General features: G+C 59.7%; 2 protein-coding genes across 2 annotated transcripts in view; one reads left to right on the top strand and one right to left on the bottom strand.

Moving 5' to 3' along the window:
- The window catches only part of RTEL1 (regulator of telomere elongation helicase 1), a 41,011-nt gene extending 36,967 nt beyond the window's left edge, over positions 1 to 4,044 (bottom strand). Inside the window, exons 1-5 of the mRNA XM_054173508.1 lie at positions 3,933 to 4,044; positions 2,939 to 3,137; positions 1,983 to 2,076; positions 1,097 to 1,178; positions 720 to 780 (exon numbers count right to left, since the gene is read on the bottom strand). Coding sequence (XP_054029483.1) covers positions 720 to 780; positions 1,097 to 1,178; positions 1,983 to 2,076; positions 2,939 to 3,137; positions 3,933 to 4,034 — 538 coding nt within the window. The 5' untranslated portion in view covers positions 4,035 to 4,044. The remainder of the gene's footprint in view (positions 1 to 719; positions 781 to 1,096; positions 1,179 to 1,982; positions 2,077 to 2,938; positions 3,138 to 3,932) is intronic.
- Positions 4,045 to 10,021: 5,977 nt separating this feature from the next.
- Positions 10,022 to 21,911, top strand: STMN3 (stathmin 3). The gene is made up of 6 exons (XM_054173745.1): positions 10,022 to 10,088; positions 10,238 to 10,396; positions 19,055 to 19,150; positions 19,431 to 19,606; positions 20,118 to 20,309; positions 20,752 to 21,911. The coding sequence occupies exons 2-6, from the start codon at positions 10,378 to 10,380 to the stop codon at positions 20,809 to 20,811; spliced, it is 543 nt and encodes a 180-aa protein (XP_054029720.1). The 5' UTR covers positions 10,022 to 10,088; positions 10,238 to 10,377; the 3' UTR covers positions 20,812 to 21,911.
- The last annotated feature ends 353 nt before the right edge of the window (positions 21,912 to 22,264 follow it).

The raw sequence follows: 22,264 nt of genomic DNA, 5'->3' as shown, positions 1-22,264 counted from the left end.
AAGGCTGCTGTAAGGTCCCCTGGGAGCCTTCTCTCCAGGCTGACCAAGCCCAACTCTCACAGCCTGCCCCCAGGTTCAAGCAGCTCTCCCCAGCTGCCCTGCCTGGCAGCTCTGGGCCCCCAGGCCAGGGCCTGCCCTGCCTGGCAGCTCTGGGCCCCCAGGCCAGGGCCTGCCCTGCCTGGCAGCTCTGGGCCCCCAGGCCAGGGCCTGCCCTGCCTGGCAGCTCTGGGCCCCCAGGCCAGGGCCTGCCCTGCCTGGCAGCTCTGGGCCCCCAGGCCAGGGCCTGCCCTGCCTGGCAGCTCTGGGCCCCCAGGCCAGGGCCTGCCCAGCCTGGCAGCTCTGGGCCCCCAGGCCAGGGCCTGCCCTGCCTGGCAGCTCTGGGCCCCCAGGCCAGGGCCTGCCCTGCCTGGCAGCTCTGGGCCCCCAGGCCAGGGCCTGCCCTGCCTGGCAGCTCTGGGCCCCCAGGCCAGGGCCTGCCCTGCCTGGCAGCTCTGGGCCCCCAGGCCAGGGCCTGCCCTGCCTGGCAGCTCTGGGCCCCCAGGCCAGGGCCTGCCCAGCCTGGCAGCTCTGGGCCCCCAGGCCAGGGCCTGCCCTGCCTGGCAGCTCTGGGCCCCCAGGCCAGGGCCTGCCCTGCCTGGCAGCTCTGGGTCCCCAGGCCAGGGCCTGCCCTGCCTGGCAGCTCTGGGCCCCCAGGCCAGGGCCTGCCCTGCCAAGCTCACCTTCCACGTTGGTGTAGAAGTGGCAGGCACGATTCATCACCTTGCTCCTGCAGGTGTAGATCTGCAACAGAGAGCAGAGCTGAGGCCAGGGCAGCACAGCAGCCAGGCACTGCAAGGTGTGCTGAGGGCTGCAGCTGTCACTGCTGTGGCACACCAGCTAAGGAAGAAATGCTAAGCACTCTGTGTTACAATCCCTCTGCCCACCTGAAAAGCTCAACTCTCTTGCATGTAGCACAGAAGACTCAGGAGAAGTCAGACTGCATTTTGCCACAGCTGCTTCCCAAAGCAGCCCTCACAGAATGCTTGGGGTTGGAAGGGACCTCCAAAGGCCACCCAGCCTCATGCCACCTCTGCCTGCCTCCAGCCTCTCTTCTCACCTGCATGTGGTTGCTCTGCAGCCTCTTCACCTCAGGATTGATGCAAAGCTGCTCTCTGGAACCCAAAACACAGATTTTGGGCCTGTTCAAACAGAACACACAAACCTGATGTTAAACATAAGGCAGAAAGGACACAGATGCTGGTGGATAAGGAGCTGGACAGAAGCCAACAGTGGGAGCCTGCAGCACAGGAGGCCAATGGCAGCCTGGGCTGCATCAAAAGCAGTGACCAGAGAGGAGAGAGGATGGTGCCCTCTGCTCTGCTGAGGCCTCACATGGAGGATCCTCAGGGGGCTGCAGCAGCTCTGCCACAAGGCCAGGCTGAGGGAGCTGGGGGAGTTCAGCCTGGAGAAGGCTCCAGGCAGACCTCAGAGCAGCCTGGCAGCAGCTGAAGGGCTCCAAGCAGGCTGCAGAGGGACTGCTCCCAAAGGCCTGCAGGGACAGCACCAGGGGCAGGGGTTTGAAATGAGAGCAGAGCAGATTGAGATTGGAGGGGAGGAACAAGTTGTGCCCCAGGAGGCTGCTGGAACACTGCAGCAGGTTGCCCAGGGAGGGAGCTGAGGCCCCATGGCTGGAGCTGTGCAAGGTGAGGCTGGAGAAGGCTGTGAGCAAGCTGCTGCAGGGGAGGATGTCCCTGCTGAGGGCAGGGGGTTGGGCTGGGTGACCTTTGGAGATCCCTTCCCACCCATTCTAGAATCTGCATGACTGAAGGAGATAAAAATGTGTGAAGTATGAACAAAACCCAACCCAGAGAGCTCCAGGCTCAGCAGCAGCACAGTAAGAGAAGAGCTCTGCACTGGGCAGTAGCTATTCACATCAACACCTTCCCCAGGCTGATTTCTCCAGCTTTTCTCTGAACAGAAGCCTTCTCCTCAGTCATACTTACCTGTAGGCTGTGTTCTTCAGCTCATTAATGACCTGGGTAAGCTGAGAGTGAGTTCTGGAGGCATAAATTATCTTGGGCACATCAGTGTAATAAGCTGCCAAGGAGGAAGGACAACACAATTAGCATGGACAGAAGAGGAGCTGTTATTGCCCTCCTCAGCCAAATGCTGCTATGCAAACTGATTGCCTTGTGGAGACTGCAGGACATTGTGTCACCTGGCTGCTCACAGGCTCAGTGAGCTGCATGGGCTTAGTGCCCTCAGGAAAAGCAACTATCTGAAGGGACTTTAACAACCTGTTAAGAGACATGAAACTGCTGCTTCAGCTGCCAAACAGTGGCCCTGGGGCATTCCCAATGGCATACTGCAACAGCTGGATAAAACAGGGATAGGAACTGAGGGAGGGGATTCTGCCCCTCTGCTGGGACCCCCCTGCAGTGCTGGGGCAGCTCTGGAGTCCTCAGCACAGACAGGGACCTGCTGGAGCAAGGCCAGAGGAGGCCACAGCAGTGCTGGCAGCCCTCTGCTGTGAGCCAGGCTGAGAGAGTTGGCCTTGGGCAGCCTGGAGAAGAGAAGGCTCCAGGGAGACCTCCTGGTGGCCTTGCAGTGCTCAAAGAGGCTGAGCAGGAAGCTGGGGACAGGCTCTGAGCAGGGCCTGTTGGGGCAGGCCAAGGGGAGATGGTTTGAACCCCAAGAGGGAGATTGAGGCTGGAGAGAAGAGAGAAATGTTTGGTTCTGAGGGTGGGGAGAGCCTGGCCCAGGCTGCCCAGAGAGCTGGGAGCTGCCCCCTGCCTGGCACCACTGCAGCTCAGGTTGTGAGCAGCCTGCTGAGCTTGGGGATGTCCCTGGGGGCTGCAGGGGCTTGGGCTGGATGGGTTTGAAAGATCTCTTCCCCCCCAAACCACCTCTGAAACACTCCAATACAGCTCCTACGCAGTACAACCCCCTTGGTGCTTACTTGAGGCCTCCTCCTCAGGGGCAGCAGTGCCCCAGGAGCACAGGGGCCTGCCAGGGAACAGCTCCCCCCCGGCCATGCGCTGAGCGATCTTCCTGGCCGTGATGGAGTCCTTGAAGTGCTCTCTCCAAGCCAGAGTGGAGCACAGCAGGCAGAGGGTCTTGCCTGTCCCTGTGGGGCTCTCCAGGATGCCATTGACCTTCTTCAGTGGGAGGAAAGGAGAGGAAAAGGAACACTGAATGAGCAATGGGGAGGTTCTACAGCAGGGCTCTGGGCAGTGCTGCACACCTCAATAGAAACAGCCTGCTAAACCTCAGCCCCCTGCAGGCTCATAGCCTCCTGCAGGCTGGAAAGGGCCTTTCAGGTCACTGAAGCCAACCCAGCACTGCCAGGGCACCACCAGCCCATGGCCCTCAGCACCACAGCTCCAAGGCTGTGAAACCCCTCCAGGCATGGGGACTGCACCACTGCCCTGGGCAGCCTGGGCCAGGCCTGGCCAGCCCTCAAGGGGCAGAAATTGTTCCTCATGGCCAAGCTGAGCCTCCCCTGGTGCAACCTGGGGACAAGAGCTCTCAAGACTCCACTTGGCTCCAACCTCCTTTCAGAGAGCTGTAGAGCCAGAAGGTCTCCCACAGGCCTCCCCTTTTCCACACTAAACAACCCTACTCCCTCAGCTGCTCTTCAGACCCTTCCCCAGGCTTGCTCCAGCCCCTCCATGTCTTTCTTGGAGTGAATGGCCCAAAACTGAACCAAACATTCAGGGTGCAGCCTCACCAGTGCTGAGCTCAGGGGCACACTCACCTCCCTGATCCTGACACAGACCAGGATGATCCCAACATCCAGATCCTTTCCAATAGTGATCCCTGGGGAACCCAACTGGTGACTGGCTGCCACTCTGAGAAAACTTTAGACTCCTACCCTCTGGGCCCAGGCTGTCAGCCAGTTAAAAGCCCTTTATGAGCATGAAATCACGTGCAGGAAATGCCCCTCCACTGACCTTCTGCAGGCACTCCAGCACCTTCTCCATGTAGACCTCCTGGCAGGGGTAGGGCTCGAAGGGGAAGTCCACCGTGATGCCGTTCAGCGTCAGCCTGGGCATGGCTGCTCCTGAAGTAGCTGCAACCGAGCACGGAGCCGTTACTTGCCCTGCCGGGGGGCAGCCAGAATCACACGCAGAGAGGCACAGGAACGGAAGCAAAGCTCTTTCCACCATCAGACGCCGAAAAGCTCGGGGTTTGCCCGAGATTTCAGGACAGGACGTCAGCAGCAGCCCGCACCGCAGCCCAGGCAGAAGGCTCTCGGGGCCCGGCGCTGGCGACCCGAGCCCCGGCCCAGGACCTCTCGCTGCTCCGGGGCAGAGCGGGACACGGTCCCAGCACTGCCAGCCTGCTGCGGGTTGCGTTCCCGGGGCCCTCCCCTCGCCCCGGCGCGGCCTGCTCCACCTTCCCGGGGCTCTTCGCCCGCTCCGTTAGCCCGAGCGCCCCCCGGCCTCACTGGCGGGACCCCTGCCCGCTCCAACGCGGCCTAGCTGCGCGCTCCCAGCATGTGCTCCCGCTCCCGGCCCCTCTGCCCGCCCCGGTGCGGGCCGGTACCCCGGTGCGGGCCGGTACCCCGGTGCGGGCCGGTACCCCGGGGGCTCCCGGCCCTGGCCGCCGCCGCCTGCGCCGTTCGGACTCCCCGCGCCCGTGTCACGTGACCCGCAGCCTGGCCTCGCGCGGCCGCGCGTCACTTCCGGCGGCGAGCCTCGCGAGAGCTGCGGCGTCGCTATGGCAACGGGGGAGGCGGCGGCCGCCGCCGCGGGGGCGGGGCCTGAGCCTGGGCCGGGGCCGGGGAGCGGGGCCGGGGCACCGGCACCTCTTGCGGCCTGCCGTGAGAACCCGCGGGGCTGTGGGCAGGAAGCTACCCGAGCCCGGTGGGGCTTGGAGTCCGCCGGGCCCGGAGCGAAGCGTGCCCTGGGCCTGGAGCCCGGGGTTCAGCTGGAGGGGCCCTGAGCCGCTCCGCCCCGCGGCGCCCGGGACGGAGGCTGAGGCTCGGCCCCGGAGGAGCGGAAGGAGAATAGCAGAACGGCTGCGTTTAAGGGCGGATGTTTTTTACACTAAGGGTGGTGAGACCCCAGCCCTGGTGACCCCAGCTGCCCCTTGCCTGGGGCCACTGCAGCTCAGGCTGTTTGTGGCTCTGAGGACGCTGCCCTGGTTGCAGATATCCCCGCTGACTGCAGAGGAGAGAAACTCGACGACAACAGGTCCCTCCCAACCCAAACCAGTCTGTGATCCTAGGATTTCTTAAGCCTCTCAGCCCTGTTGGGTTCCCCTGGAGCGTGAGGGCACAGAGCTCACACTTCTTGCCCTCGTTAAGGACTCGAGAGCTCAGTGATGCTCTCCACCAGGCTTTGTGCCCAGCGGTCTGTGCTGCCTATCTGACACCCACCCCGGTGCTGCACGCAGGAGAAGGACAGAATGCTGCAGGGTTCTGTGCTGAAACTCTCAGGAGGGTTTCGGTGCCGTCATGCTGAGCCTTGTAACCTCTGCACTCAGACCAGCAACGAGTTCTGGCTGGTGTCCTTTGTCGGGAGGGAATGTGCCGCTCCTTTGTTCCTTGCTCTGCCTCAGCCTTCAGTTCCCTGTCCCTGTAGGCCTGCAGGTGGCCAGGAGCGGCTGCAGCACCGTTTCAGGTGCTCAGCCTGAGGGTTGTTGCCACGTGTGTGTGGTTGTAGTGAGCCCTGGATTACTCGGTGTGTAAGACTGCAGTGGTCACCTGGACAGGCGTGCTTTACCTGGACAGGCGTGCTTTACCTGGACAGGTGTGCTTTACCTGCATCCCAGCATTAGTCACATGAGGAAGAAAACAGAATTACAGAGCATCTGGTTCCAAACAGATGTGGCAGGCTTCAAAAATTAAAGAGTTACTACAGCTTCTCTCACTGAAGCCTTTCCCATGGTAGAATGAGAGGGAATGTCCTGAAGTCGTGCTAGGGAGGCTGAGGTTGGAGATCAGGGAAACTTTCTTTGCTGCCAGAGTGGTCAGGGACTGGCAGAGGCTGCCCAGGGAGGTGCTGGAGTCCCCAGCCCTGGAGGTGTGCAAGAACCCTGTGGCCATGGCACCTGGGGCCAGGGTTTGGTGGCCATGGTGGGGCTGGGTTGAAGGTTGGACTCAATGATCTCAAGTTCCAACCCAAACAACTCTGTGAACTTGCCTGGCTGGTGAATGATCTTTATTACAGCAGATGGGCTGCAGGGCATCAAGTTAGCTCCTGCAGGTCCTCACAGTGCCCCACAACAAATCCAACCGCTGGCTTTGTGCCCATTCCTGAAACCTTCAGGCTCCAGCTGTGCAAGAGCAAGCTGAAACCATCAGTGATTTGCTAAGGCACAAGTGTGGGATGAGCTTGTGACAGGGAGGAAGGCTTTGAAACTCAGCCTGCCTGACTGTGTCCTTAGCTCCTCCAGATCTCTGCCCCCTGCCTCGAAGGAGAATATCAGTCCTGTGGAGAAGACTACAGAGTGCTGCATCAGAAAGCCAAATCAGATCATCTTACCTCATGGTGGCTAAGGCAGGGTTACCTCCTGAGCCAGGGAGGAGGGCTGGAAGGAGGCCAAGCCCCGGAGCAGTGTGAGTCAGCAGGTTGTGGTGGCCAGCAGCAAACATGAGTCAGCACCAGCTGAGCGCTGCTCATCCCTCCAGAGCCTTGTTCCTCTGCACCACTCACCTGAGGTGACCAGGGCTGCAGTGCCACTGCTCAGCCTGGCTGCACCAGGGGCTGCTAAAAACAGAACAGAGAGAGCAAAGTGTTTGGGGTGTAAAGAATAAACCCAGTGCTTCCCTCCTGAGGCTGCCAAAGCATTGCTGCAGCTGCAGTGTCTGGCTGGGGTGGCAGAGCTGCTGCTCTTACACCTGGGCTGTCACTGGTGTTTGGCTCAGAGTCCCAGCATGGAGGGCTTGGAAGGGACCTCTGGAGACACCCAGCCCAAGCCCTGCTCCAGCAGGGCTCCCACAGCAGCCTGCCCAGGAGCACAATGTGGGGTTGGAAGCTCTCCAGAGAGAGAGACTCCACAACCTCTCTGGGCAGCTGCCAGCAATGTCCTCCCCTGGGAAGTAAAATCTCAGCCTCCTGCCCTTCCTCATTGAGTTTCTGTCACAGTGAGGTGAGGTCCCCACCCCACAGCACCTTCCCCTGGGGTGTCCCCAGCAGCTACAGACCACCCTGTTTCGAGCTGCAGCCTGCCCAGAGAGGCTGTGGAGTCTCCTTCTGTGGAGAGCTTCCAACCCCCCCTGGGCACTGTGCTGCTGGGCAGGCTGCTGTGGGAGCCCTGCTGGAGCAGGGGCTTGGCCTGGAGGAGCTCCAGAGCTCCCTTAGCCCAACCTCCACCATTCTGGGGTTTTGACAGCATTTCTCTTCCCAGACAAGAAAGAACCTTGAGGAATGGGACAAAAGAACCTGAAGAGCAGCAGGGAGCAGCCAGGAACCTGCTGCAAGTTCAGATGAAGGTTGTTTCCCCCCTTTCAGATGGGAGAGGCTGGGGTGGTTCTTCCTGGGCTTGCTGCGATGTGCTGGTTCCCATAGCAACAGATTAAACCTCTGCCCAGGAGGTGCTCTGATCCCTCTGGGTGCAGCTACCCAGAGCCTCTCTGTGGGAAGCAACTGAAGAGCTTCCCACCTAGCCCCTTCCCTTTTCATCACAACCCCCCTGTTACTGGGCAGGTGAGGACTTCACAGAGGAGGAAAGCAGAGCAGATGGGATTGGTGACCTGGGGGAGGCCAGGAGGAAAGCACTAGAGCAGAGCTCAGAGCTTCACCTGCTCAGCCTGTGCTCAGCCCCCCAGCTTGGCTCTGCTGGACACACAGGACTCAGAGCTGAGCAGACCCTGGGCTGAGCCCAGCTCCCAGCTCCCTTTACACCATGACAGAGTTAGCACAACTCTTCTTCCTCTCCCTCCTGGTCCAGATCCTTTGTACAGCTCAGCCTCACTTCTCACATGGCAGATGCCAGAGAGGAAACACCAGAACAAGCTTCTGATGCCTCCTGCCTTCAGGGAAACCTTTCCCTGGGTGGTTTGTGCTGGTGCTCTCCCTCCTTTCTCTCTCTTTTTCTCCTTTCTCTCCTTTCTTCTCCTTTCTCTTCTATTATTTCACATTTCCAGGGCACTGACTGCTGCCTTGTGTGGAAGTTTAATTACTCTGACTAGTTTAGGCCAGCTAAAGGAGCTTCTCCCAGCCTGAGGTACTGGGGGGCATCTCATGCTGATGCTGTTGCCTGTGCCCCACCAGTTCCAGCCTCCTGCACCACAGCCCATGGCCCTCATTTCCCTCCAGATAATTTTCACCTCTCATTATCAATTTCCTGAGGAAAAACTTCAGTGCAGAGCCCTGGAGCAGGCTGCCCAGAGAGGTTGTGGAGTGTCCTTGTGTGGAGAGCTTCCAACCCCCCCTGGGCACTGTGCTCCTGGGCAGGCTGCTGTGGGTGCTGGGCTGGAGCAGGGCTTGGGCTGGATGAGCTCCAGAGGTGCCTTGGATCCAGTCCCCTCCATGCTGGGACTCTGGGATCTCTCAAAGCCCAGGGAAGCCAACTGTCACACCTGGTCTGCAGCACGCACAGCTCCAGCAGCTTCAGCCTGGATACTGCCTTCTGCTCCTGAGAGGCATTGAGAACCTGTGGATGAAGCTCCCATGGCTCTGATTTAGATTTGTTTTCCCTATTACTTTTCCCCTTGTCCTGCACAGTGCTGCAGGAAGAGGCCACTTGGAGGCTGGGGGGAGGGATAAAGGAGCACTTTTTTGGGTCTTTTTTAGCTGGATTTAGCAGGTCCTGCCTGTGGCTTCTGCCCCTGGCCCAGCCAAAGCAGCAGCAGCCGCTCCAGCAGCCTGTAGTTCCCTGCAGCTGTTGGAATGGTTTGGGAGTGTCTGCATTGCAGCGTGCTGGGAGCTCGGGGGGGCTCAGCCAGAGGGGATGTGCAGGCAGCAGAACACCACCGGGCTCAGGGCGGCCGGGGGGATGGATGGGGTCACAGCCACGGGCCCCAGGGTGGGTTTGGGGCAGCTGTGGCGGACGGGGTGCAGGTGGCAGTAGGGGCTGGAGTGGGTTCCTCCGTGCCAGGTGTTTGTGTGATGCTCCGAGGTGCAGCGACAGCCAGAGCCGGGCACAGGAAACCGATCAGAGGAGGGAAAGGAAAGAGCTGCTGGTGCCTGGAGAAGTCCCCCTGCAAGCAGAAGGCTCTGGGCTGCTCTTGCTCTGCTTTTGCAGCACTTTCCCCACCCTGTTCCCAGACTTGCAGCCCCTTCCGTGCTGGGGAAAAGCAAACAAGCAACAAAACTAAACAAAAAAGGGGGAAAAACCCCAAGCCTGAAAATGCTGAACCTGTCTGGGACCCTCACTCCCACTCCCACCAGCCTCCAGCTGCCACCTTCGGGGGCTGCGTTTCACTGCTCAGCCCGGCTAAGGCGGGGCTGGGGTCGGGGTTGCACCCTTCAGCCCGGCTAAGGGGGGGCTGGGGTTGGGGTTGCACCCTTCAGCCCGGCTAAGGGGGGGCTGGGGTTGGGGTTGGGGCTGCACCCTTCAGCCCGGCTAAGGGGGGGCTGGGGTCGGGGTTGCACCCTTCAGCCCGGCTAAGGAGGGGCTGGGGTCGGGGTTGCACCCTTCAGCCCGGCTAAGGGGGGGCTGGGGTCGGGGCTGCACCCTTCAGCCCGGCTAAGGAGGGGCTGGGGTCGGGGCTGCACCCTTCAGCCCGGCTAAGGGGGGGCTGGGGTCGGGGTTGCATCCTTCAGCCCGGCTAAGGGGGGGCTGGGGTCGGGGTTGCACCCTTCAGCCCGGCTAAGGGGGGGCTGGGGTCGGGGTTGCACCCTTCAGCCCGGCTAAGGAGGGGTTGGGTTTCACTCCTCAGCCTAGCTAAGGAGGGGTTTGGGCTTGGATCTTACCCTTCAGCCTGACTAAAGCAGGGGTTGGGTTTTATCCCTCGGCTTCCAGCCCGGGCACGGGGGGGGGTGGGCACCACCTCAGAGTGGAGAGCTTCAAGAAGAACTAAAACCCCACCAAATAATTTGCTTGTTTCTGCTTTCAGCAAGAGCGGGGGGAAAAAGGCAGCTCAGCCCTCCTGGAGCAGAGAAGAAAGGGAGGAAGAGGAGAGGATAAAATCCTCTTTCTGCCAGAGCCGTGGCTGGGTGTGTCTCCCCATGCCCCCCCTCCCCTCGCCCCCCTCCCCCCGTGGGTCTTGCCTGGGAGGGATCTGCTGCCCGGAGCCAGCCAGGAGAGGAGGCTGGATAGGCTGATTAAATATTCGGAAGCGGTGACCCCTCTCTTTTCTTCGCAGCCCTTCCCTTTCCGTGGGCTCTCCAGCCTCTCCCCACCGCGGATGGCTGCAGCCCCCTGCAGCTGAGTCAGTCCCTGCCCTCCCGCAGCACTGCAGCACCCGCAGCTCCTTGCAGCACCCGCAGCAGCAGCAGCAGCAGCATGGCCAGCACCGTCTCAGGTAGGACAAGCATCTTTTGGGGCAGTTTCTTTGCATTTTGGCTTGGTTTTGTTATCTTTTTTTGGTGAGGAGGACAGCTTCTCCCCAAAGCCGTTGGTTGAAGCAGCAGGGTTTAATTGGGGGGGGGTTGGGGGGGATTCTTCTCTCTTTTTGGTGCATTTCAAGGGAGATGTTGGTGAGGAGGAGGCAGCATTGTTCCCCTTCCTCCCCCCCCTCTGATGCGAGATTGCAGGTGGGCTTTTTATTTTACCAGGAGCACAGGTGTGGGGAGCTCACCCCTCTGAAATGCTGCTGCTGCTCCCCTCTGAAATGCTGCTGCTGCTCCCCTCTGCTGCTAGGAGCTGCTGCTGCTGCCAAGCCATTATTGTGCTCAGAACATGAGACAGCTTTTCCTCCTTCCCCCCCTCCCCACGCCAATTAATTGTTACTGCCATGAGGTGACAGAGCTCCTTCCCACCCCCCCGAGGAATATTTGTGGCTGGATGCAGGGAAATCAGCAACTGCATTGTGGGGTCTGGAGCTCATTTACTGCCCAAGAGGGGAAGGGAAAGAAGGAGGAGATCAAGCCAGCAATGCCCTCGAAAATCACCCAGGCAGAAGAACCTGGCTGGGGGTTTTGTCTGGTTTTCAGGGCTTCCCATCCCCTGATTGCTTCCACAGCTCACGTTTCTTCCTCACAAGATGCCAGAGGGGAGCGGTCCTCTGCTGGCGTTGGGTGAAGGAGATGCTGCAAGGGAAGCTCTTCCCAGCCCCCCGCCCCTGCAGCACCGCCGGGAACGGCAGCGGCTGCCAGGACCTGCCCTGGGCTCGGCGTTGGCTGCAGGGTGGCACCTCCCCGGGGAGCGCTGCGCTGCTCCAGCCCAGCCCGCAGCTACAGGCGTGTCTGGGCGCTTCTGACTGGGGAGGAGGGATTCAGGTGGCTGAGACTGGGGTGAAGGAGGCAAAAGAGAGCCTGTGCTGGTACAACGAGCGGGGGGGTGTGGGTTTGGAGGCTCTCCCTCTTCAGGAGCCTCAGGTTTTCTCTTGCAGTGGCTCTGAATTCAGCAGTGCAAAGAGGTTTGGGTGGGGGAAGCTGAAGCCTTGAGGGCTGGGGAGCTGGGGGGCTGGGGTGCAGGGCTGGGCAGGAACAGCAGACAAAAAGGAAAAGCAGAGAGTGCTTTGTGCCCCCTCCCAGACAGGCAAGCAGCCCCAGGAGAGCAGGCAGCACATCGTGCTGCTTTCCCTGGCCTTCACCCCTGCCTCCTGCTGTGCATCTTCCATTCCTTTCTCCCTTTGAAAGGCCAGGAGATGCAGGGGGGAGAAGGCTGAATCCATGAGTCTGACAATGAGATGGAGGGGTGTGGGGAGGGGGTTGTAAAGGTGCAGCTGATCCCGAGTGGGCTTTGCATGTGATTAAAGATGCTAAAGCAGCACTGCAAAGCTCTGTGTGTGTGACAGAGTCTCCAGCCATTGTATCTGCTCCTGTCTCAGCAAGGGAGGTCCCACCCATCTCCCTGCCTTCCCCAGAGAGCAGGATTGGACCTTGTTTGCAGGGTGGGGGTGGGAGGGATGGCTGAGGCTTGCCAGCCATCTAAGCCAAGGTTGCACTGAACTTGAGTGGGATGAAACACCCTGAGCCCTAACTTGCCCATTCCAGCTGCTGCATTCTCCCCCTCCCAACCCACCCCATACCTGTGGCAGCTTTCATCTTCTCAGAGATGCACTGTGGCTGGCAAAGGAGGCTCAGGATCATGAAGTGCTTCAGACAAGCTGCATCTCCCTGTGGCTCAGGTCGAGTAGAGAAGCAGTGTCAGGGAGTAGGAAGTGGTGGGGAAGCTGCTGTGGCAGGATGGAAGAACAGGGAGATGTCCCTCCCCGGGGAGGCTGTGGCTGTCCCCTCCCTGGAGGTGTTCAAGGCCAGGCTGAACGAGGCCTTGAGCAACCTGGGCTAGTTGAGAGGTGGCCCTGCCCATGGCAGGGGGGCTGGAGCAGATGATCTCCAAAGTCCCTTCCAACCCAACCCATTCTAGCATTTGATGATGGTTCTGTGTCTGCCAGGGCAGCCAAGCCGTGCCCAGCTGCCTGTGCAGGGCTGACAGACAGCACTTGGAGCAGGGATGGAGAGTGGCCTGGGATGGCAGCAGGAAAAGGCAAGCAAATCCTGCAATGAAGGAGAGAGCCTTGGTTGCTTTCTTCATCATTTCCTCCTTCATCAGCACTGAAACCAAATCCTCACTGTGGGGGAGAGCAGCTGCAGCTGCCTGCGGGTGCTGCCTGGGGGCTCAGCCCCCTCGGGAAGGTTTCCTTGGGTTTGTTTAAACAACCAAATGCCCGGGATGAAGAGCAAGGAGGCTTGCTTTGCCCAGCCCTCTCTGTCCTGCCTGCCATCCCCAGAGCGCTGCCCTGGCCCCCGGGGGGCCGCCGGCAGTGGGAGCGCAGCAGGATGCTGGCACATGCTCAGTGCGGGCTGAGCTGCGGTGCTGGCCCTGCTCCGGGCGGACCTGGCAGGCGCCGAGCCCTCACACCTCCTCCCCCAGCATCTGCTGAGGCTTTGTGCTCCGCTGCACCACAGCGGGGACGCCTGGCTGGATGATTCGGGGCTGTGCAACTTCCCCCATCCGGGCTGAATGCGGACACGGGAGGTTACGAAATGATGCAGCAAGGTGAGCGCCCCGCGGGCCCTGCTCCGACGCTCGCCTGGCTGGGAAGGTGGAGCCAGGAGGAAACGCTGCCCTGTCATTCCTGGCCTCACAGCTGGCCGTGGGAAAGGTGCCTGAGCATTTCCTCTCCTATGCCGAAACGTGAGGGCCCTGTGACTGTGTGTAGGTCTGGCTTGTCCCCTCAGTCCCTTCCCTGGAGGGCAGTGGTGGGCACCAGAAGGTATTGCCCCATCCTGAACCTTCTACTGCCAGTGCCGAGGGTCAGAAGCCCTTCTGTCAAGCTCTCCACCCCTCTGTGCTCTCAAGAAATCACTCTTGTCTCTCTCCTCAGGTGTTGGTGGAATCAATACAGCCTTAGAAATGCTGAGCAGAGCTTCACTTCTACCAGGCCAAACAGTCTCTTGCAGACACATTTAACATGGCTGCTTAGAGCCTCTTGCTGGCTGCTGCTTTAGCCAGGAGAAGGCAGAGAAACCCCAGCAGCTGCTTCTGCTGGGTGGTTCCACATGAGCCCATGGTGACTGCTGTGCCTGGCAGCAGGGCAGGGAACAGCCACGGGGCTGAAAGCTGCTGATGTGTGCTGGCTGTGGGAGCTCTCCTGCTGACCTGCTCTGGGGAGCTGGGGAGCAAGGGGCTCAGGCTGCAGTGGAGGTCTGGCTGCTGTTTCTGTGGCAGGATTGAGAGCAGGTGAGGATACCTGGAGCCTGTGGAGCTCTCAAGGCTTAGTGAGGGCTGTGGCTGCTGCTGTTGTGGAGCTGGCACTGCAGCTCTGTGCTGAAGGACCTTTTGGGTGGCTTCTCTGCCTTCTGCTTGTGCTTTCTCTCCCTCTATAATTGGACTGTTCTCATTTTCCCATAATATTCTTAATGGAAGCAATTTTTACTTCTCCAAGGTTATCTTTGCAAACCTAATTATTTCCTTCTAACCACCTTGCTTTGACCTTGCTGTCAGACTTGGCACATCCAGCCTCATCCACCTCAACTGCCTGAACTCACAGAAATGAGTCCTGCTCTGCCTCAGGCTCAGTGGGAACCATTCTGCACCGCTGCTGTGCCGACACAGCCTCCCTGGATGTCATTGAACAGCCTTCTGGGGTTGTTCAGCCTGGAGAGCAGGAGGCTGAGGCTGGCTCTCTACCAATCACTGACAGGAGGTTGGAGCCAGGTGGGGTTGGTCTCTCCTCCCAAGGAACAAGCAGCAGCACAAGAGAAAATGGCCTCAGGCTGTCCCAGGGGAGGTTTAGGTTGGCCATGAGGAACAATTTCTTCCCCCTGAGGGTTGTCCAGGCCTGGCCCAGGCTGCCCAGGGCAGTGGTGGGGTCCCCATCCCTGAAAGGGTCTCAAAGCTGTGGAGCTGTGGTGCTGAGGGCTGTGGTTTGGTGGTGCCCTGGCAGTGCTGGGGTAAGGCTTGGACTCCATGACCTTCAAGCTCTCTTCCAATCAAACCCAAGCTGTGATTCTATCATAAGCCCCAGACAGAAGGCCAGGCTGTTGAGGCCATCTGCAGCTTCATTGTCTCTGCTTAGGAAGCAGAGAAGAGAACTTGTTAATGACTGGTAGATGGTGGAGCTCCTTTGCCAGGCACACCTCACCCCTCCTCCAGCTCCTGCATCACAGCTGCTCAGGGATCAGCTGGGCTGTGTCTCCAGGGCTTAACTTGGAGACAAACACTCTGCAGGCATCAGTGCTGTGGAGAGTGCTGGTGTGAAGCAGCAGGGATGTGGGAGAGCAGGAGGTCTGCACAGCACTGGAGGGAGCAGGGGAAATGGAGTGCTGGATGGCAAACAGCTGAGAGCACCCTGCCCCTCCTGGGGCTCAGGGAAGGTCCAGGTTCTCTCCCTCCTCCTCCTCCTCCTTGCAACAAGGAGGAAGCCCTTTTGCCCATGCAGGAATTGCAGTGCAGAGGACAGCTGGATGAAAATCAGTAACAAAGGTCAATTGTCTTGGGGGGGTGAGGGAATATGGACAGGTCAGGTCACAGGGCATCACCACCCAGGGGTGTGGAGGAACTGACTGCACCTTTCTGGGCAGAGTTGTCTCTCAATGCCTGCCCAGGGTCCTGGGAAGCCAGCACAAGACAAACTGAGTCCACTTTACAGGGGGGGAACTCTGATATATGTTCTCTAACTTCTACAGTTTGATGCACACAACTGCAGTGTTTCACCCCAAACAGACAGAGGTGGCACTGAGGTGGGGCCTGGGCTCCTCTCCCCAGTCTCAGGTGATAGAATGAGAGGAAATGGCCTGAAATTGTGCCAGGGGAGGCTTAGGTTGGAGAGGAGGAAGAATTTCTTTGCTGCAGGAGTGGTCAGGGACTGGCACAGGCTGCCCAGGGAGGTGCTGGAGTCCCCATGCCTGGAGGTGTGCAGGAAGCCTGTGGCCATGGCTCCTGGGGCCAGGGTTTGGTGGCCATGGTGGTGCTGAGTTGCTGCTTGGACTGGATGCTCTCAGAGCCTTTTCCAACCCAAGCAAGTCTCTGACAATGAGAGCAGTGCAGTGTTGAGAGCCAGTGATGAAGTTCATTCCATACCAGAGGGAGGGAACCTCCTCCTGATCCTTCTGTTGCTGTTTGCCCAGGAAAATGTCCATAACTTAGCAGCAATTTCCCCCCTGAGTGAGCAGCCTGGCCTTGATCCTCTGCTCATCAGCCAGCCAAAGCTCCTGCTGCACCCCTGAGAGCAGAGTGAGGCATTGGCTGGGGCCCCATGGGAAGGGACTTGGGTGGTGGTGGCAATTTCCACACCAGGGCTGCTGGGTGTGAGCTCTGCTGATTTTGACTGACTTAGCAGCAGCAGCAAGTGCTTGAATCCAAACTTCACCACTGCCACTTGAAGCAGTCTGAAATGTGGCCAGCTGTGCTCTGCAGCCTGGCCTGGGAGGGACTTGGTCAGGTCATATTCTGGCCAAGCACCTTCTCTTCTTCCAAGGACTTTGCCCAGTGGCATAAATATGTCCTCAAAGCCTTAAATCCATTGGGGACTGGGAGTGCAGCTTTGGCTGAGGAGCTTTGCATGCTTGGCTTTAGTCCCAAGAGCTCCCAGCAGGCCCTCCCTGCTGGGGCTGTGACTCACACACAGGCTTGCTCCAGGAGGGCTTGGGTTTGACCTTCAGTGGTGCAGTCTCCTATGTAGTGACCCAGAGGTTATGTTTCTTACTTTCATTTAGTAAATCAGAGGATCTCCCACCCCCACCCCCGGGAAACCTTCTGTTATCTGAGCCTAGGAGCAGGGGGTTGGGTCTAGATACCACCTACTGCTTGTCACTGAGGGAGTCAGATCAGAAGTGTGGGTGGGTGAGGGCATCACTGGGTGCTCCTGCACCCCACAGGTGTAACTGCTGGCTTGGGAGCAGAGGTGAGGAGGGTTCAGGGCTCCATCCATTCCTTGGGGTGTGGATCAGGGATGATTTCTTCAGGGGTTGGTCCTTCCCTTCCTTGAGAAGTGGGCCTGTGGGAATATCAGGAGGTGCAACAAGGCTAAGTGCAAGATCCTGGAACTGGTCCAGGGCAACCTCTGGTGTCAGTCTGGGGGATAAAAGCCTGGAGAGCAGCCCTGAGGAGAAGGACTTGGGCTGCTGGGGGTGAAAAGCTGAACATGAGCTGGCACTGAGCGCTGCCAGCCTAGACCCTGCCTTGTCCTGGGCTGATCCCCGGCAGCAGGAGCAGGGAAGGGATTCTGTCCTTCTGCTCCTGCTCTGCTGAGACCACCCTGCAGTGCTGGGGGCAGCTCTGGAGTCCTCAACACAGCAGACAGGGACCTGCTGGAGCAGGGCCAGAGGAGGCCATGGCAGGGCTGGAAGCCCTCTGCTGTGAGCCAGGCTGAGAGAGTTGGCCTTGGGCAGCCTGGAGAGGAGAAGGCTCCAGGGAGACCTCCTGGTAGCCTTGCAGTGCTCAAAGAGGCTGAGCAGGAAGCTGGGGACGGGCTTCTGAGCAGGGCCTGTTGGGGCAGGACAAGGGGAGATGGTTTGAACTGAAACAGAGAGATTGAGAGTGAAGAGAGAAATGTTTGCCACTGAGGGTGGGGAGAGCCTGGCCCAGGCTGCCCAGAGAGCTGGGAGCTGCCCCATGCCTGGCACCACTGCAGCTCAGGTTGCTTGGGGCTGGTGGGGACCGAGCGGGCCGGGGGCTGCTGCGGGCCGGGGGCGGCTGCGGGCCGGGGGCTGCTGCGGGCTCGGGTGTGGTGCTGAAGGGACAGCTCCCGGAGGGCTCCCGGAGGGCTCCCGGGGGCTCCCGCTCCGCTCCCGCTCCGCTCCCGCTGCCTTCCCGTCGGTTCCCCGCGCTACAGCGGGGCTCGGAGCGAGTTTTCCGAGTGCTGAGGCCTGGCCGGGGCCCTCCTGGACTCTTCCCCCACCAATTCCCGAGCCCCCCGGGAGCCTCCAGCCCCACCTTCCCCCCAGGATGCTGCTCACATCTGCCGGCTGCAGCCGAGGGGCAGCTGCGGGGTCCAGCGCAGGGAGAAGGACAGAGAAGATCTCCGCAGCTCATTAGCGCATCAGCACAGCTCAGCTCCTTTTGTCCCCCCCTCCCCTTCAGCGGAGGGTCGATCTGTTCGCAGGAAGGACAGAGAGAGAGGGAAGGTCCTGCTGGGCTGGAGGCAGCTGTGAAATCCCTGCACAGACCTCCTCAAGGGCAGGCACTGCAGCCTGCTGCACTCCAGGGTCTTGCAAGGCTTTGCTAGCCTAAAGGATTTGGTGACTCTGTGACTCTGATTCTGTGCACTCCTCCACCCAGAGAGCCATGAGAGCAGTACTGGGGACAGCTACTGAAGGGCAAACAATGAACTGCAAAGCACCATGCACTGAAATCATTGCCAGAAGATGATCAAGCAGTGACTCAGGGGTGAGGCACATCTGCTTCCTGGCCTGGTTTCACCCAAGGCTGGCAGAGCAATGACCTCAGAGTGTGGTGGGGTTGGATTAAATGACAATGATAGGGCCCTGGAATGGGTTGGCTTGGGAGGGACCTTCAGTGTTTGTCCAGTCCAAGCCCCTGCAGTCCCCAGGGACATCCCCAACCACAGCAGGTTGCTCAGAGCCACAAACAACCTGAGCTGCAGTGGTGCCAGGCATGGGGCAGCTCCCAGCTCTCTGGGCAGCCTGGGCCAGGCTCTCCCCACTCTCAGTGTCAAACAGTTCTCTCTTCTCTCCACTCTGAATCTCCCTCTTTGAGTTCAAACCATCTCCCCTTGCCCAGACCAACCAAGCCCTGCTCAGAAGTCTGTCCCCAGCTTCCTGCTCAGCCTCTTTGAGCACTGAAATGTTTGTACAGCAAGGTCTCTCATTTAGTGCAGGGGACCCTCCTCAGGGCTCCTGGCAGCACTGCCCTTGGGGCAGCACTTTGTGCACTTGTGATCATGGAGGATGCTGTGAGGTGTCCTCCAGCCCCAGGAATAAGCAGCAAGCTGCAGTGCTCACAGCAGCAGAGCTGCCAGGGGTTGTGTATTTCCCTGTCCTTTGCAGAAGGTTGTGGGGACAGAGGGGTGGGAGCCCAGCTGGATGGGGCTCTGAGCAACCTGCTCTAGTGGAAGATGTCCCTGCCCATGGCAGAAGGTTGGATCTAGGTGGCCTTTAAGGCCCCTTCCAGACCAGAGCACTCTGTGGTGATTCTGTGATTGGAGACCATTACCAACCTCTGTGCAGGCTGAGGGGAGACCTCGGGCTCCCTACAGCTCCCTGAGAGGAGGCTGGAGCCAGGTGGGGGTCGGGCTCTTCTCCTAAGAACAGGCAACAGGACAAGAGGAGATGGCCTCAGGTTGCCCCAGGGGAGGTTTAGGTTGGGCATGAGGAACAATTGCTTCATGGAAAGGGTTGTTGAGGCTTGGCCCAGGCTGCCCAGGGCAGTGGTGCAGTCCCCATCCCTGGAGGGGTTTGTGGAGCTGAGGGCCATGGTTTGGGGGTGCCCTGCAGTGCTGGGGTAAGGCTTGGACTCTGAGCTTAAAAATGCTTCAAAGCCCAAACAATTCCATGGGGAGATCTGCCATGGCCATCAGACTCTCTTCTCAGGGCAGCTTCTTCTCTTTCAGCCTACAAGGAGAAAATGAAGGAGCTGTCTCTGCTCTCCCTCATCTGCTCCTGCTTCCACACCCAGCCCCACCCTAACACCATCTACCAGTATGGAGGTAGGTGCCCTGCTCCCCGGGAGCTGCAGCCTTGTTTGCTCCTGCAGGCAGCCTCCAGCTCCTCAGCTCATGGGGGGGGCCTGGGCAATGTAAATGAATTGCATTGACTGGGGGGGGGGAGGGGGGGATGGAGCTGATCACTGGCTGGGGGATTTTGGAGGGAGGACAAAACCACCCAGGTGAGGACATGGGAGCAGCCTCGCTTCTCAGTGCCATCAGGTGAAGGCTCTCCAGAGTGTCACAGCTTCAGAGTCCCTGTTTCCATTTCCTCCCCTCAAAGATATGGAGGTGAAGCAGCTGGATAAGAGGGCATCAGGCCAGAGCTTTGAAGTGATCCTCAAGTCCCCTTCAGATTTGTCTCCTGAGAGCCCAATCCTCTCCTCCCCCCCCAAGAAGAAGGACCTGTCCCTGGAGGAGCTGCAGAGGAGGCTGGAGGCTGCAGAAGAGAGGAGGAAGGTAATGAGATGTCCTGCAGCAACTGTGACCTTTCTGTGGTGGGTACTGATTGCTCCAAACCCTGAACCTGGCTCAGCAGGAGCAATCTAAAGTGCCTGCAAGCAGTGGATCTTCTCAGGGGACCACAGAGCTGGGGTTGCTCAGCCTGGAGAAGAGAAGGCTCCAGGGAGACCTTCTGGTGGCCTTGCAGTGATGAAAGGGTGAGCAGAAAGCTGGGGACAGACTTCTGAGCATCCCTGGCACCACTGCAGGTCAGGCTGTGGCTCTGAGCAACCTGCTCCAGTTGCAGATGTCCCTGCTGCCTGCAGGGGGGATGTGGGGGAGGGGGAGTCGGGCAAGGTGACCTTTGAGGGTCCCTTCCAACCCGTTCTGTGGCCTCCCAAGCAGGAGCGTTACGAGGTGGAGCAGGGCGGCAGAAAGGTTTAGAGCAGAGGAGGTGGTGAGGAAGTGTCTGGGGAGCTGGGGGCCAGCAGAGGCTTTGTGGTGGGCTCACAGCCGTGGTGCTGTGCAGACCCAGGAGGCCCAGGTGCTGAAGCAGCTGGCTGAGAAGCGGGAACACGAGCGGGAGGTGCTGCACAAGGCGCTGGAGGAGAACAACAACTTCAGCCGCCTGGCCGAGGAGAAGCTCAACTACAAGATGGAGCTGAGCAGGGAGATCCGTGAAGCACACCTGGCTGCCTTGAGGGAGAGGCTCCGTGAGAAGGTGAGTCTGGGGCCCCCATAAGGGGTGCTTGGGGTCTGGTCCCTTGGGGGGTACCCCGGGGAGACGGGGGCAGGGCGGTCGGTGGACGGCAGGGTGTGAGGCAGCTGCCTGCTGCAGCAGCAGGAGGATGTGTCCTTCGAGGTCAGTGGAGAGGAGACCATCTGGCTGATCCTGGTGAGGTGGAGCCCAGGGGCACAGGATCAGGCCCACCTCGTGTCCAGGGACTGAGTGGCCACCAACGTGTCTGCTGGAGGCTTTGCATCGCCTCCTGGCCCCTGCAGAGGAGGTGCTTCGCTCCTTGCGGGTGTCACCCACCCTCCTCAGGCGGTGCTGGGTGGCAGACTGGTCTCTTCCTGTGCTGTGGTGCAAGCCCTGTGTGCAGGGGAGGAGGGAGCTGGGGGCAGCAGGGGGCAGCCTGGTGTCATCTCTCCCATCTTCGCAGGAGCTGCACGCAGCCGAAGTGCGCAGGAACAAGGAGCAGCGGGAGGAGATCTCTGGCTAAAGGGCTTTTCTACACACCTAGCGCCTGGTTCCTGTCACCAACCCAACCCATCCACCACCCAACACCTTCTCTTTTCTTTGTCTTAGATGCAACATTGGGTTCTCCATCCCTCCCCTCCCACCCCACCCCTCCCCTGGTGTTTGTCCCCCAGCTACACACTTCTCTCTCTCTGCATCCTTCATCCTTCAGTGCTTGTGGGGATCGCAGGGACCTCTGAGCAGAGAGCCACTAGTTCATGGGGAGCAGAGAGTCACTTGATGGGTCACTCAACCCAGCAGCTTCCTGGGAGGGTTTTGTCCTTTTATAGAGAAAGAAAAGAACAAAAACCAACCAAAAAATCTTCTTAAACTGATGGGGAAAAAAAGAAACCCCCAAAACCCACTGCAAGGAGCTCAAGACATGAATAAATGCCAGCAGCAGGGGCATGGAGATGGAGACTGCTTCCCCAGGGCTGTGCCTTCTCCTGGTGTTTGCTGGGAGCCAGTGATGGCTTTCAGAATGCTGGGGAGGAAGTGGTTGCTCCTCTGGGGGAGGTGGGGCAGGGAGCAGCCCCACGTTCAGCAGTGGTAGGAGAGGAGGAGGAGGGATGGGCTGGCTCAGGAGCTGTGGTGTGCAGGACCCCCACCACCAGGCTGCACCTGATCCAGCCCAGGCAGGCAGTGACCCAAAGTGCTCAGCTCTGGGTGGCTCTGGTAGCCTGGGTGACAGGAGGGGAGACTCTCCCCCCAGAGCTCGGTGCAGGCTTTGCCTGGTGTCCTGGTTGGCCGTGGACTGGAGGAGCCCACAGGCCAAGCCACCTTCTGCCTGGCAGAGCAGGCACCAGGAGGCCCTGGCTGAGCAGCCCAGGAGAGCCACAGCTGCTGACTCCATCCTTGGCTCTGCAGGAGCCCTGGAGAGGGTGCCTGCTCTGTGGGCTCTCCAGCACTCCCAGACCACGAGATTTCCCTCCAGTAAAGCAAATCCAACAGTGTGCAAGAGCCCTTCAGTGAACAGAATCTCCCTTCCCTCCTCCAGGAGATGGATGTGAGCCTTGGTACCATCACAGGGCAGCCACCCAGGGCTCTGCCTGCCCAATGCCTCCAGGCCTGTGGCTTTGGGTGAGAGGGAGCTCACAGGCAGCAGTTCCACAGCAAGGGTGAGGAGGTGTCCCCGTGCTCATTTCTTGGCTCTTTCTGGCTTTCCAAGGCCTATTCCTGGGAACAAGATGTCTCTTGAAGGAGGTAGGGGCGAGCAGAGCTCCTGCCAGCATGGCAGCACTGTCTGAAGAGCTGACTGCCAAAGCCCATGGACTTCCTCACCTTCTAGTGTCAAGGTCCAGGCAGCCACCACACACTGTGAGAGGCTTCCATTTGTCCTGCTGAGCTACACAAACCTGCCCCAGCTCTGCTTCTGCCTTGAAAAGCTGCATCTCAGAGCAGGAATGGCCACTCTTGAGCAAGCAGGGCTTGTTGGG

The sequence above is a fragment of the Dryobates pubescens genome, chromosome 26 (assembly GCF_014839835.1).
Source record: "Dryobates pubescens isolate bDryPub1 chromosome 26, bDryPub1.pri, whole genome shotgun sequence".
Classification (NCBI taxonomy): Eukaryota; Metazoa; Chordata; class Aves; order Piciformes; family Picidae; genus Dryobates; species Dryobates pubescens.
This window is presented reverse-complemented; position numbering and strand designations above follow the sequence as displayed.